Here is a 13,906-nt window from a genome sequence, read left to right as displayed (position 1 = left end):
TGTGAAGTATAAACTTATCTTGGAACATCTGGCTGGCGCTGTCTCATTCTGTTTCTTCACAGATGTTCAAAGCACAAGTCTTGAGTGTTACTGTTAGATGAAGTAAATGTCTTCCACCTTATCTTCCTGCTGAAATATCACCATCACTTGAGGTTGTTTCTGTCCTAGAGAGTATTCAACAGTTGCTCAAACAAGCACTTCTGGCTGTTCAGCATGAGGGCTAAAATGAGCTGAAGCCAGTTAATCAATGCATATTAATCTATGAATAACAAAGAAAAAAAAATAAAGAAAAAAGATGACTGACTGACTGAGTAAGTGGCTGAGCGATCAGTCAAGCCTTTTGAATGAGTAATTCAACAAGTGCGTGAGCTGGGGGACTAACCAGTCGACTGACTGACAGTGAGACACCTGACTGCTTGTCTGAGTGACTGATGTCCAGGTAAAGCTTTACTGGTTCTTAGCATACTAATCATGACATTGCACAGGCAGGGAGGGAGGATGAAAGTGAGAATGGAGGAGAGAAAGAGAGACAGAAATTTAACAGAGATGGTATAGCAGCAGGTGAGAAGAGGGGGCTTTGTGAGGCTTTGCTGGAGTGCAGTTTCAGGTTTCTCTAGATAAGACCCCAACAGGAAATTGCAATATGGAGGCAGTGTCTCAGGTGGAATACAAAGAGAATTTCTCTGTGTCTTTCTCTCCCTCCATAAGTCTTCACTGTAGGACAATATGCCAATGAAATCCCTAATGCATTTGCTTTATGATCATTACCATGGCACTAAACTTTGTAATAGTCGCATGAAACCGTGTAATTGCCCTAATTTTGAAGCCTTGCTTCGTATCTATCTAATACAGAACACTACACATAGCCAGCAGGATGTACTTCAATAGGAAAAGTGGAAAAACAACTACATACACAATGTTAAGCTGAAACTTTACTTCTTCTATTTTTTCTGTAGGTAAAATATTTCTTTCTGCTTCCATATTGACTGTGAGGCTTCAAAGGACATATTTTAATTCCTGCAGGTCTGCAGAACAGCCAGCAGGGGGAAGTGCTGATCTCTGCTAAATGTGACAGGAAACACACACACACACACACACACACACACACACACACACACACACACACACACACACACACACACACGAACACTTAAACATACATGCACACACACACACACACGAACACTTAAACATACATGCGCACGCACACACACACACACACACACACACACACACACACACACACACACACACACACACACACACACACACACACATTTTGAGAAAGACTACTCACAACCATATGATACAGTGTAAGCCTTGAACTTAATGTTTGATATATAATGGCCAGTTTCACTACCCACAGGAGACAGTTTACTATTCTCAACTGTGACCATTAAACTACACTTAAAGTGAAGGTACCCCCATGATCCTGCCGATCTGCTGACTGACAACCTTTTCACACAGGAAAAAATTTACATGTTCCATAACCATTAAGACAAAAAATGATGGAGAGGAATCTGTGCTGCTGAAACCCAAACCTTGGTGACACACTCAAGGTCAAGGCCAGTGGCAGCAGGTAAATATTTACTTGGGTTTACTTACTCAGCAATTGAATCAGAAAAGTAGACACACTCTCCATCCACTCTAACTTTATTTCTTAAAAGATTAGGATGGAGTACCTAAAGGTCTCTGCTTCTCTTACTATAAGCTACAGTTATTGATGACTTGAGAAGTCATTAGGAAACACAATACAATCTTTCCTAATGAGCACCAAAACTTGATAGGTGAATAGTTACAGTACATGCCAAATAACGTAAACGTCCATGGTTTCCTTGCTGCCTCATAATTGTCAACTGTCAAAAAAATAATTAAATGATATTAAGAAAAAACAAAAAATCCTCCAATATTAACCTTTCGTGCTTGGGAATTAGACCACTCACTTCAAGCTGGTCAATGAAGGTGAGACCTTGAGCTCACCGGTGGCAAAATGTTTGCACCTGAGAGAGAGCAGTAACAAAGAGAGAGAAAGAACATCACAGACCACAAGAAACCACTGCCCTTTTACATGCAACACAGTTGTTTGTTTATAATTAACTTGACTGAATGTGAGGTTGACAATAAAGATAATTCTTGAAGAAAAAAAACAACACAATCCTGTCAAAGAACCAGTCTCTCTCAACTACAGAACTTTATTTTCTAGGAAAAAATAATTTCATTAACTTATCAGCACTTCATTTGACAACAGTTGGCTTTAGAGACGACAGCACTGCCAGTCTCTTGATGCTTGTGGGAGTCAAGGGAGAGGCTGCATGCTCAGTTAGCCAAAAAGCAAAGCTATGCTAAGCAAGGCAAGGCAGGGCCAACAAAGACGGGGCTAAGCGCTGGTGTCTGAGCTGGCTGTTCAGTAGCAGTAGTTCTCCAGGTCAAAGAGGCTGCAGGGCCTGTGACAGCATTGCTCCACAATGCCTCGGTTCACCATCATCTCCATCTGGTCCTGGGAGGTAAACTCAGCGACCTCGCTCTCACTGCCCACTGATGCTGCTCTGCCTTCCTTTGGAGGGAATAAACCTGACGGGATAGACAGTTAAGGGGAAAAGTCATCATTGCTGGTTCAAAGTTAGCACACACAAAACTTGGAGGAATTCAACTGAGGCTGCAGAGTCATGGGATTAACTCCTCCCAAATATGCTAGTCTGAATTGTTGCTTAGTTCATGGTTAATATATATAGACAGAGTTTAAGCCAGAGTATAATGTGAACAGCTCTTTGGGAAAAAGACCCTTTTTGTTATTGTCTGGCCTAGATGTCCCTACATCATTGGGGCCATATTGATATAATATATAGTGCATATCAGTGATACTGTTTTGTGCTGTTACGTGTTCTGGAGTTGGTAGTCTCACGCGGCACAGGGTTGTTGACTCTCCCGGGCATGTAGAGAAAACCTCTCTCCCCACAGACCAGGTGAAGGGCATCGACCAGGTGAGAGCCACACAGGTGCTGTGAGGCAAAGGCTTGGGAGCCGGGGCACGACATGGCCAGTAAGACCAGCAGAGAAGCAGTATGGAGCCACGGTGCTGCCATAATGGAGAAGAGCTGCCCACACAAACATGTTTTAATGAGGAAGCAGAAGCAGGAAAGCTATCTACATGTAAATCAAAACTAGTAAAAGCAGAAGAATGAATGAATGAAAAAAAACAAGGTAGAATTGGGGGATGACAGTTAGAGGAGTGAAGGAAGATGGATGATAAGAGGAGGTTAAAAATAGAAGTTGATATAAGTAGATAGGAGTAGTGAAGGAAGAGTGCAGGTTGTTGAGAAATAAAAGGATGAGGAAACTGTGAGGAAAGTAGAGCTGGAGGAGTATATCAGAGGAGTGGAAGTGGGGGATAATAGCTCACCTAGAATTGGAAGAGGAGAAGATGGACGAGGTGTCGAGGAGCAGTATTAGGGCTGTAGAGACCTGGTTGGTTTGACGCTGAACTGAGGGACTCCTCTCCATTAATACTCCCACCACCACCTGGACACGCCCGCTGCTGTGTGTGTGTGTGTGTATATGTGTAGACAGATGAATTGATGTCAAAGTTGCCAGTCAGCAGACATTATGTGACAGTTTAGTTCTGACTGACTGGTTTGCTGCAAAAACATTACAGCACTTAGTAAAACAAACTAAGCTAATGAGCCAGCATGATCTGATCACCACTTACTGAGAAATACTGATCACCTACCTGCTTTCTGTTTTTTCTGCTGAACAGCAGCCAGCCAATTACTCATTGTATTGTTCAAGATAGGCACATGGCCATCTAGGGTGTTTATTCCAACAAGTAAAATTTTACAGGATTTATCACTGTCCTATTTTCAAGTGTTTAAAAAAAAAACATTACTTTGTTAACTTGGGTTTTTGATCTTGGGTATTGTCATGTTGAAACAAGAAAGGGCCTTCTCCAACTGCTGCCACAGAATTGATTGTACACTATTTTTTTTAAAAATATATAATTTGATGCTGTAGAATTCAGATTCATATTAATTGCAATTAAGGGATCTAGTCAAACCCATTCAAAACAGCCCCAGATCATTATCCATCCTCCACCACACTTTGTAGTCGGCCCATAACATTCTCCTGGCATTCGTCAAACCCACGTACGTACATTAGACTGGCAGATAGTGAAAGTCACTGAGCTTTTCATTACAACCCATTCTACTGCAAAGGTTTGTCAGTGGAGTTTACATGGCAGCATGCTTGATTTTATGCACCTGTTAGTAATAGCTTTGCTGAAGTTATTTACCTCATCATTAGAGGGGGTGTCCACATAAAGCTTGCTTGCCAAAAAGGTAAAGAATAAACCTCTTTGCAGCTTTTTTTTTTTTTAACAAACTCAGTAATCTTCAGTATCAGTATCAAGCTCCATATTGGCCTTGTTATTCCTAAAGTAACTTTTCACCTCGCAGCCCAGATCTTTACATAATCTTTGAGGATTATTAAATGTTAAGAGGACATGAAATGCTAAAAAAAAAGCTATGACTATATCAGTGTTGCAGGGCCTGAAGCTTCTTGTTGTCACTAAGCAATAATGTAGGCACAAGAATGAACAAGTCTAACTGATAGATAGATAGGTAGGTGGTTAGGTAGGTAGGTAGGTAGGTAGGTAGGTAGGTAGATAAACTCATACTGCATATGAGCCAGAATAAAGATAGATAAACTTTGCTTGCCAAAACTTGGGAAAATAGCACTTCACCTTGCAAGGCTATTGCCAGTTGCATTAAGTTGTAGTCAACAGAGGGAGGGAAGGTTTTATAATCATTAGCTGATGGCACAGAGCTTGATGATCCCTGGGAGCTGTCAGCAGGCAGCAAACTTTTTGCAAAGTTTTTGTCATTCAGGCAGGCAAAGTCATTGACAGGATGTCGCTAGTGACAGCAGCTTTTAGGTTATAGAGTATGTTGAGGTATGTCATGTCATAACATATATAGCTCAGATTCTAGTATTGACACCTATCTAGTCTCCGCCATGTCCCCTTTTTTTCTTCTGTCTGTCCTTTATGTACCTATTAAGGCACAATGACATTCTTTTCTGCTTTGTTCACATATAAAAATGACTTTCATGTCTCTTATAGAAATAACAGCCTGTCTGCCTCTTAATTTGGTGAATAATTCCAGGTTGCAGTCCATGTTGATTAGGGATCACTTGCAGGATGACTGTATCCGCTCTGTGTAACTTCCCTTGGTAGAGGTGGGAATTAAATGATTCTGGGACTGACCTGTCTTTCTGACTGATCATACTTGCCCATCTGGAGGGCCTTGAAGTAGTAGAAGGCACCTTAAGAGTCTAAAAAACAGTAACTTGTTGCTAGCCAGATCCAGTTTGAAAAGGCTCTGTAGTGCAAGTAAAGGGTTGCACCATCTATTTCACTGTAATCTAAATCGGTGAATTACACACAGGGGTTCTAGTGAGACTCAGCAGGAGTCTAAAATCAAAAGTAGTTCAGCATCAGCCTCTCAAAGGTATTCACAATGAGAAATTTTCAGTAATGGTGGAAACAAAGTTATAATAGTACTTATTTATAATAATTTTTTATTATTTTTATAGCAGCAGCAGTGGTAAAAGGGGCAGTAGTCCCAGCAATAGTACTAGCTGTGGGTTATTAATGCATAATCTAAAACTAAATTAAACTAAAAGGGATTATATTTTACATGTTTTAAAACAGTACATTAACATTCCCACATCCCTTCCTCTCTGACAAATATGTTTCCAGACAGTAGGTCAGTGTAGTAGTTTAGAAGTGGCAAATGAACACCGAAATTAAAATCATGCTTTGAGAAATTCAATCCAGCAGCCACCCGCTGGTCCTCCAACCAAGATGAACTTTAGTTTTTGCTCTATGACTCAGTCAGGTATGGGAATTCATTGAGGAGGCATGGATGGAGCCTGAGCTATCTGAACCCACCAAACTTGTCACCGGATCTGCAGTCTAGTCTAAGAAAAGAAAATACCATTTACTCCACCAGCCCTATCAACATATAAACAGGATATTCCATCTCTTTCAGCAATAGTGGTTAACACCATCTGTGTCCACTCCATCTAAAGCAACAGACAAGACATAGATGTCAACAAAATAAATTATATAAAAACGGTAAATGGACTGCACTTATATGCTGCTTTTCTACCTTAGCAGACAAGTCACTTTACAATTTGTCTCTCATTTACTCATTCACCACAGTAATGGTGGTGGGGCTAACAAGGCCCTGGCCCGGCCATTGGGACCAATTTGGGGTTCAGTGTCTTGCTTAAGGGCACTTCAACATGTCGACAGGAGGAGATGGGGAACTCTCCACCAACCTAGCAATTTAATGGTTCTGTTGGAGCAGAGCAAATTTGGCTGGGTGTGACTGCCCTGAAGTGATGGAATAGAGAAGCCGTCCTTAGAGCTTCCATCTCAAACTCAATACAGAGACTACAGAACTGCATTGACATTCAGCCCAAAACCCTCAAAGGTATAGCACACACAGTATCAGCCAATCTGTGCATTAATGTGCATGGGCTATTTATATTCCCTGCTCAAGAGTACAACAGCAGTGATTTGATGGTGCTGCACTGAGGTTAAACACAACTATTAGACTTGCTCTGTTTGTTAAGGATTGAGCCAACATACTGTACTCTGAATATGATGGATTTCTCTTCTTGAATAAACATTAACAAATAATTCAAAAGGGCAACACTATCAAAACTAAGAAAACTTAACAATGAGAAAAAAATTGTTCCCTACAAGTCACACTCTCCTGTTCCTAAAAAAAAGAAGAAAAAATGTACTTTGCATTGTATTCTCAAGTTAAGTGATAAGCACAAAGGCACATATTAATGGATTTATTATCTCAAATGTAAAAATTAATCTTTTAGCCCTTTGAGTCGTCTGTGTATGCATGAAGACACAACACGTGCTTCTCAGATGAGATAACACAGGCTGGAAAATCTTTACTTTTTACTATGCAACTAAGACAAGATTCGAAAACACTATTTCAAGGACTCCCTGGGAAGCATGAACTCTTTCCTTCCTGCTTACTTGCTATTTTGTGTTTTTACACCAGCATCATGTTGCACTAGAGGGATTTTCCCTTTAGATCAATCATCTATGTCAGCTGTAGGTAAAAGCTAAACATTTTAGCTTGCTAAATTACTTCCTAATACATTTTGGATTACCTCACATTTCAAAACACCAACAAATCAATAAATCAAACAATCTTCCTCATCATAGCTGAAATATTATATGTACAGTATCTAACATTAACCCTGGGTTTGGTTCTGTGGTAAACAGAAAGTTGCTGAAACGAAAATCTTCCAAAAAGAATAGTCAACCTTTAAAATACAATTTTCCAAATTTGGATTTTTTTTTTTTATACATCACAAACAACAAAATGACCTTCACTAATAAGATTTGAGACAGTGCTGTCCATGCGATGTCATTTCATACTTGAGAGTGATATTTGCTGCAACTCCTGACACTCACTGTAATTGGGTTTTGTTTAATATTTTCTTTTATCAAATGTAATCTAGTATCATCTTTGTGCCTGGCAGTCTCTTGATAGTATCAACATTTAAATTCCACAAGAAGAAAAATGGGAAAAAAGGTCACAGCACATTGTGTACATCATGAGTAAGATTCTCAATTTCTGTATATTTATTGTGCACTTCATGACCTTTACTAAAGCTACAGTATTTGTATATTGGTCATGATGGCCTTGCATTTTTTCTCTTCCTTTTAAAGGCAACAAATAAATTCACAATGAACTGACTTTTGATACTAAATAGTATAAAGAACTAGATTAAGTTTGATTTAATATAAATCTTGAGATTATAACTTTAAACAAAAGAGCCAGTGGAGAGCTAGAGAACTGGAGAAAGGGGGTCGAAAGAAAGCCTTCATGACCATTGTCCTTTCACCCACAACCAAGGTGCAATCCGCACTTAGTATTCACAGTAGGCTTCCATGGTTTTATTCTGTTACAGTGATTATTTTCAACGCCTGCACAATATACACTGTGATTTATTGGATTGTCGTGTTAATGTTGCACCTACCACAACACACAGGACACTTTACTTTCATTAGCCACAGTTGCTCACTTTATGTGAGCTACTTACAGATCTTGGCTCATGAGCTCTTTAGTTAGCAAAGCAAAATGTTGGAATAATATATGGTTATGAAGAATGCAGTAGATTTGTTTGTAAACATGACATTAGCTGACATTCGTCCAGAGCAAAGAGTGAGTCGACAGCAGGGGTTCACTGATTTCATTGATAATAGATAATAGCGATTACAGGGCCCAAAGTAACAGCTTTGGGTTCATTCTGGTAATCACGCTTAGTTTTTGGATTGTTAAAATGATGCCTGGAGATTCCTGTAGCCTAAGAGACATTGCAACACCATCTTTAAGACAACACTAACCAAAGTGTTTCAATAAATAAATATTGGCAATTTGTTGTTATGATTACCATGGAGGGTACCGGGAACTCTGGGAGGCATATACAATTCTCATTGAAAGCACTATTTTCATTTCATTATGTATTGTTCAGTGGCACCGCTGCGATACACAGCTCCCCAAGTTGCACCATGCAGTAATGTTGCATTCATTCAGGAACACAATGTTTTTTCCATGACGTGAGGGTTTTGCAAAACTGCTCAAACAAGAACATCCATCTAAACAACCTCAATAGACATACATCCACACAAACACATGCAAACAAATGTCAAAGCCAATTGCATATCCAAAATAGACTGAAAATGGCAGCTGCTATGAATAATGCAAAGCCCTGAACATAGGTGAGGATTGATTTAAATGTATTACTTGTTGCAAAGTGATTTGATACCATCACACATTCTCTAAATTGCACACATGCTCATACCCCATGCATGCAGGCAGGCCTCTGAATAATTATGAGATTATATGGAAATGGAGACTGCAAGCATCCCCCCACAACCCCAATCCCCTCTGATTGTGGTGTACTTAGCTGTGTTGTGGCAGCCATGTTTAGAGGGTATGGACTGTATGCCATTGAATTTGTATAACCTTCATAGCAAGGTTACGAAATTCTACATGTTTGTAGTAGAAAGTAATGAGAAAGGAACACCGAGAACATTGCTGTCAATTGCAAATTCTATGTAGAAACAAAATGACACTCCATACAATGTTACAACAAGCAAAATCTCCTGAGGTGACTTTAATCAGTCACCTCAGGAGATCTTGCTTAAACTGCTATAAAACCAAAAACACATTTCATCTTTGGAATTTTAAAAGTGTAAGACTATAATTCGTAGTAGTTATAAGAACAGGGTAAGGGAGAATAAAATAAAATGAATGAAAAAATTATGTTACTTTTGAGCACTAAACAAGCATGAATCACCAAAACTGGGGTAAAGGCAATCAGATGACACAGTCCTAACAATCAAACAGAAACAGGTAAACTGTTGAATAAGCTGGTTTCAACTCAGCCAGTGTCTCTTAAATGATCAGAAAGCGTTTTTGGGAACATACATTATCTATTTGTCCTTGTTCTGTTTGAGAAGGAAAGTTAATTAGGCTATCTTTATTGAAAAACCTCTTTCTGATTCCTCAATCAGAGAGTATAGGCTTATGTACAGTACAGATATCTTTACACATGTGACCCTTATTAGTGTGTTACGTCTTAATGTCTGTGATACAGACTGCTATTCAAGCATAGATATTTCTTTTTCATTAGCAAACAAATAAAATAAAAGATAAACCCGTAGACATGTATGGAAATGAAAGGAAACTTGTATGCAGTGTACAAGGCAGCTAATTAAAATGGATGCTGTTCATTACAAACCAATTTAAAAAGAAGACACATTTACAATTATGGCCACTTGCATGAAGACATAAAATGTCCCTGGGTCTGAGGTACTCAGAGGTGGAACAACAGTTTCAGTGAGCCTTCCATGTGATTACCTGTGTTTAGTGCATAATAGCCCTCTAAGATGTCCAACTAATTAAACAACTGGCTTTAATACACCAGCAGCTTCTAAATGTAGACCGCTCGCTAGCAGGGTTTTCACCAGGTTTAAGTGTGATTCACTGTGAAGACATACTGTACTGTCATGCTCAGTTCCTCAGATCGTTTGCAGTACAGCAACGCATACATGAAGAAGTTTTCCATTTTCCAAGTTGCATGAACCAGCTAGTGTAAGTTATTCTGTCAGGTGGCCATGAGCAAGACTGATGCATCACTTTTAGTCTAGCTTGGTTGGTAAAAGATACCCTAGAAACCAAGAGATTAAAGCTTTTAACAGTGGATGAGTAGTCTCATGTCTGCCTGTGTTAGCTGCTGCACACATGGTCACAGTTTTAGCTTAGAATATTTATCAGAGGTTAAGGCATTCTCAAGGTTACCTGCACGATGCTCTTCTGTCACAAGTTTAATGCCGCTGGGTTCTTTGACAGAGTTTGGCAAGTTTGCTGTCAGGACGGAAACTAACATGGACACAAGCTAGATTTTGCTCTTACACACACACACAAAAAAAGGAGTATTTCCAGTTGTCAAAGCAACTAACCTTCTCAGCCATTTTGTACTTTATGTTCTTCCCTCTCACAAACAGTGCAGAAGCTTTTGCCTTCAGTTTATGACATTGAACAATAAATTAAAATATTAATCTGAGCTAGAACAGACTCAACCTTACACATATTACAAACTGCATTTTGATGTACATTTTAATCTGCACTAGATGAATGATTTGTACCTTTGGTGAGGTCTGTGTCTATTGGCCTCGGTCAAATTAAGCCAAAGAAAACAACCAAACAAACAAAAAATTTCCTGTGCTTGTGATTGTGATAACTTTAATATCATCACCATTGTTTGGAAATCCTCTTTCTTTTCTCTCCTCTCTGGCTATTGCATGCTTGCAATGTGACTGGCCGGAACAATTAATTCCAGCAGTGTCCTGTCTGTTGCAATAACAGCTCAGTTCAGTGATGTGCACGGTTTAAGATTTAATTACCCTTAGAGGTAGGAAGGTATGAACAGAGTATTAATGTGGATTTGTGTGTGTGTGTGTGTGTGTGTGTGTGTGTGTGTGTGTGTGTGTGTGTGTGTGTGTGTGTGTGTGTGTGTGTGTGTGTGTGTGTGTGAGAAAGAAAGAAAGAAAAGTAGTTGGTGGAAAAGGCAATGGTAGCAATCCCAACAACAGCATTCACATGCTGCGCTCAGGGTGTAAGGTTATAAGAAATGTAATGGGAGAACATTAACTATACACTTCAACAGATTGTAGACCCCTATAGAATGATTTTGGACATGTGAGAAGAAAATAGAGTTAAGGAATTAAATTACCCTACTTTGCCCCTTCTGTATTGGAGAGCATTCAACATTGTGCTCTCCGAGTCCACTGAATGACTTCCTTATACTGATTCAGGAACCATAAAGCTGTCTCTTGAAATCTTTGTTGAGAGCCATGGTTGCAAATGGCAATAAGGCCGCTAGATGAGCATAACATTGCCACGAACTGTAGTGTATATTGGTCCAAACACCACAAACCAAACACCTATACATCACCAGAGGGACGTGACAGCAGAACCCCTGAGGCTCAAAACATTGCTTAAGAAAACTAGTGTATTGAATTTTGCAGTGCTGTCATCCATATAATTTCTCCTAAATTCTTGAGCCACCTAGAATTTTCTTTATTACAAAGTATTGTGAAGTGTATAATCCAAAGTCATAATGCCCTGTGCTTCATGTACAGTGAGAAACCCAAACATTTTAAGACTAAAAAGGCCCTTTTGTGCTGATAGCTGGGTTCCTTTTCAGAAAGTGACTCTAGTGACTTGCACAAAACACTGCTTACAACTCAATCAGTTTAGTTTGCCAAGTACATACAATTACAGTCCTTTACTGGTTAACTCAGTTCCTAGTAACCAAGATCTGATCTGAGAACAGGACCAGTGGAGTAGGGCCAGCAACAAATTATAGAGTCCCATTTACTGCTGTGGGTCTTAAGTAAATATATCTAATATCAAACACCTTACCTACAGGTTAGTACTGGTTCATTAATCTAGAATTTCAACCGAGCCCCTACGTCATAGTTGTCCAGTAATCCACACCTTCCAGACAATCTAAATCAAGAAATTAAAATGCGCATGGTATAAATAGATGTATACCCTCCTAAAGCACAAATTGTTAATAAAAGTGAAATATTTTACTTCTGGTTTGGTTTTAATATCTAAATTGCATGCTACTTAGTCATCTTCCTTGCCAATGTAGCCCCTAACACAGAGCAGTGAGGTAAACGGGTGTTAAATTGGTGGAACTTGATGGGTCCCCTTGAGTATGTTTTAATTTCTGATTGGACAGGAACCTTGTACTGCATCCTAGATTTACTTTTGAGATAAAACCTTTACTGTTTTTATGCTATACTTTGAATTATAAACCCATGAATAAAACTTCTCCCTGTGTCTGTGTGAGTTTCCTGTGGTGTTCCAGATCCTTCCCACAATATATTCTGAGAAGAACTGTGCACATAACTGTATAAAGTGACTGTTTGTCTTGGCCAGAGCTCCAGTGTGAGTCATGTATTAGTGATGTCCTTTGTATGTGCCTGAGTCAAAAACTTGTGTTGTGTGGCTGTGAGTTGAGCCCCTGAACTGTGAGTTGAGCCCCTGAGCAGGAAATGCTGTAATAGATATGAGAGAGTGTGGGGCCCAAAACAATATTATTGTCATTGTGCGGTTTGATATGTATTGGTGTCTATATGTGCAAATGTTTGTGTTTGTTGTACGTGTATCCTTGTGTCTGCTTTCTTGGCAGGGACCAGCTGCTCACAGCAGTTACATCAGTGGCTTTAGGCATGTAATTCTTCACAAAAGCCCCTGGAAAAGCATTTGTTATGCATCACATATGGGTGTGTATCTTTTATATACAAATGTTTCAAGTGGCTTTATTTTTCAGAATTTGGCAGTTGTGAATGGAGATGTGAGCCATTGCTATAGCTTTACACCTCTGCCGTACTGTGTCACTTCATTGCCACAGCTGATAATTATGTATTGTGAGGTAAAGTGCTGTGAAAATGAGCTGAAAAACATTTCACTGGCAGTCCGTTAAAAACTCCACAACCTGCGTCGAGAGTGGCTGGGTCATAATTGTCTTATGCCGACTGAAGAGAGTCTAGTGTGCCTCTGGATTCATACAAAAATCTGAAATTATGGGATCCTTGACAAAAACAAAAGTAAAGTAGTATCCTCGGTGTGTTCTTTAGGTATTTGTCTTGCAGGCTGGATTGAAAACCACAACCTCTCTGTTGCCAAACCTGATTCTCGACCAGCTCTCTGAGCTGTACCAGCTCAGTTTATATTCTCAGAAAATAATTCGTTATGGAACTCAGATGAGGCCTTCAGCTGGATCACACTGTTCATCAGAATTATGATCAAATATATGAAGTCTTACCTCTCTAAATTATCATATGTCACATTGTGCTAGTGTGAATACGTAAAATCAAAGAACACCAACACAAAATCTGGAATACTTCATCAAGTTAGTTATCTAATTTGAATGTGTTTCACCCCCCCCCCCCAGAAATGCATCTGTAAAATTAACCAAATATGAAGTCCAATGTTTAGTGGCACTTTTGTAATGGTTTGTTCCAATATTGTTCCAAATTCTCAGTTTTTTTTTTAGGCTTGTTTGATCTAGTATTGTCCGGGGTTTTATTCCTTATAGGGCCAAATAAGGAATTTTTCAGTTCATACTTTCCTGATTTGGACCAGGACTTAACAAAAGCTACGGTACATGGACACTTCATTTACTTAGACAGTTAAGGACAGGATGTTAGAAAGCAATGGGATTCAAAAGAAAGTCAGGTCCGGTTCCTGTAATTTTATCCAAGCACTTCAGATTGTCCCCTCAATTCCTTTTT

General features: G+C 39.3%; 1 protein-coding gene across 1 annotated transcript; it reads right to left on the bottom strand.

Annotated features, from left to right (window-relative positions):
* Nucleotides 1-2,404: 2,404 nt before the first annotated feature.
* LOC120802802 (insulin-like) lies at nucleotides 2,405-3,457 on the bottom strand. Its single transcript, XM_040150967.1, has 3 exons — nucleotides 3,401-3,457; nucleotides 2,903-3,095; nucleotides 2,405-2,571 (listed from the first exon to the last, which is right to left on the bottom strand). The coding sequence occupies exons 2-3, from the start codon at nucleotides 3,081-3,083 to the stop codon at nucleotides 2,405-2,407; spliced, it is 348 nt and encodes a 115-aa protein (XP_040006901.1). The 5' UTR covers nucleotides 3,084-3,095; nucleotides 3,401-3,457.
* Nucleotides 3,458-13,906: the final 10,449 nt, after the last annotated feature.

The sequence above is a fragment of the Xiphias gladius genome, chromosome 17, assembly GCF_016859285.1.
Source record: "Xiphias gladius isolate SHS-SW01 ecotype Sanya breed wild chromosome 17, ASM1685928v1, whole genome shotgun sequence".
In the NCBI taxonomy this organism is placed as follows: Eukaryota; Metazoa; Chordata; class Actinopteri; order Istiophoriformes; family Xiphiidae; genus Xiphias; species Xiphias gladius.
Note: the sequence above shows the minus strand (reverse complement) of the source record. Positions and strands in the feature narration are given on the sequence as shown.

Excerpts from the sequence above, each read along its gene's own strand:
- LOC120802802 (XM_040150967.1), bottom strand. The coding sequence starts at position 3,083 with ATGGCAGCACCGTGGCTCCATACTGCTTCTCTGCTGGTCTTACTGGCC. Across the intron at positions 2,572-2,902 it reads AGTCAACAACCCTGTGCCGC|GTTTATTCCCTCCAAAGGAA; the intron begins GTGAGACTACCA and ends CTATCCCGTCAG.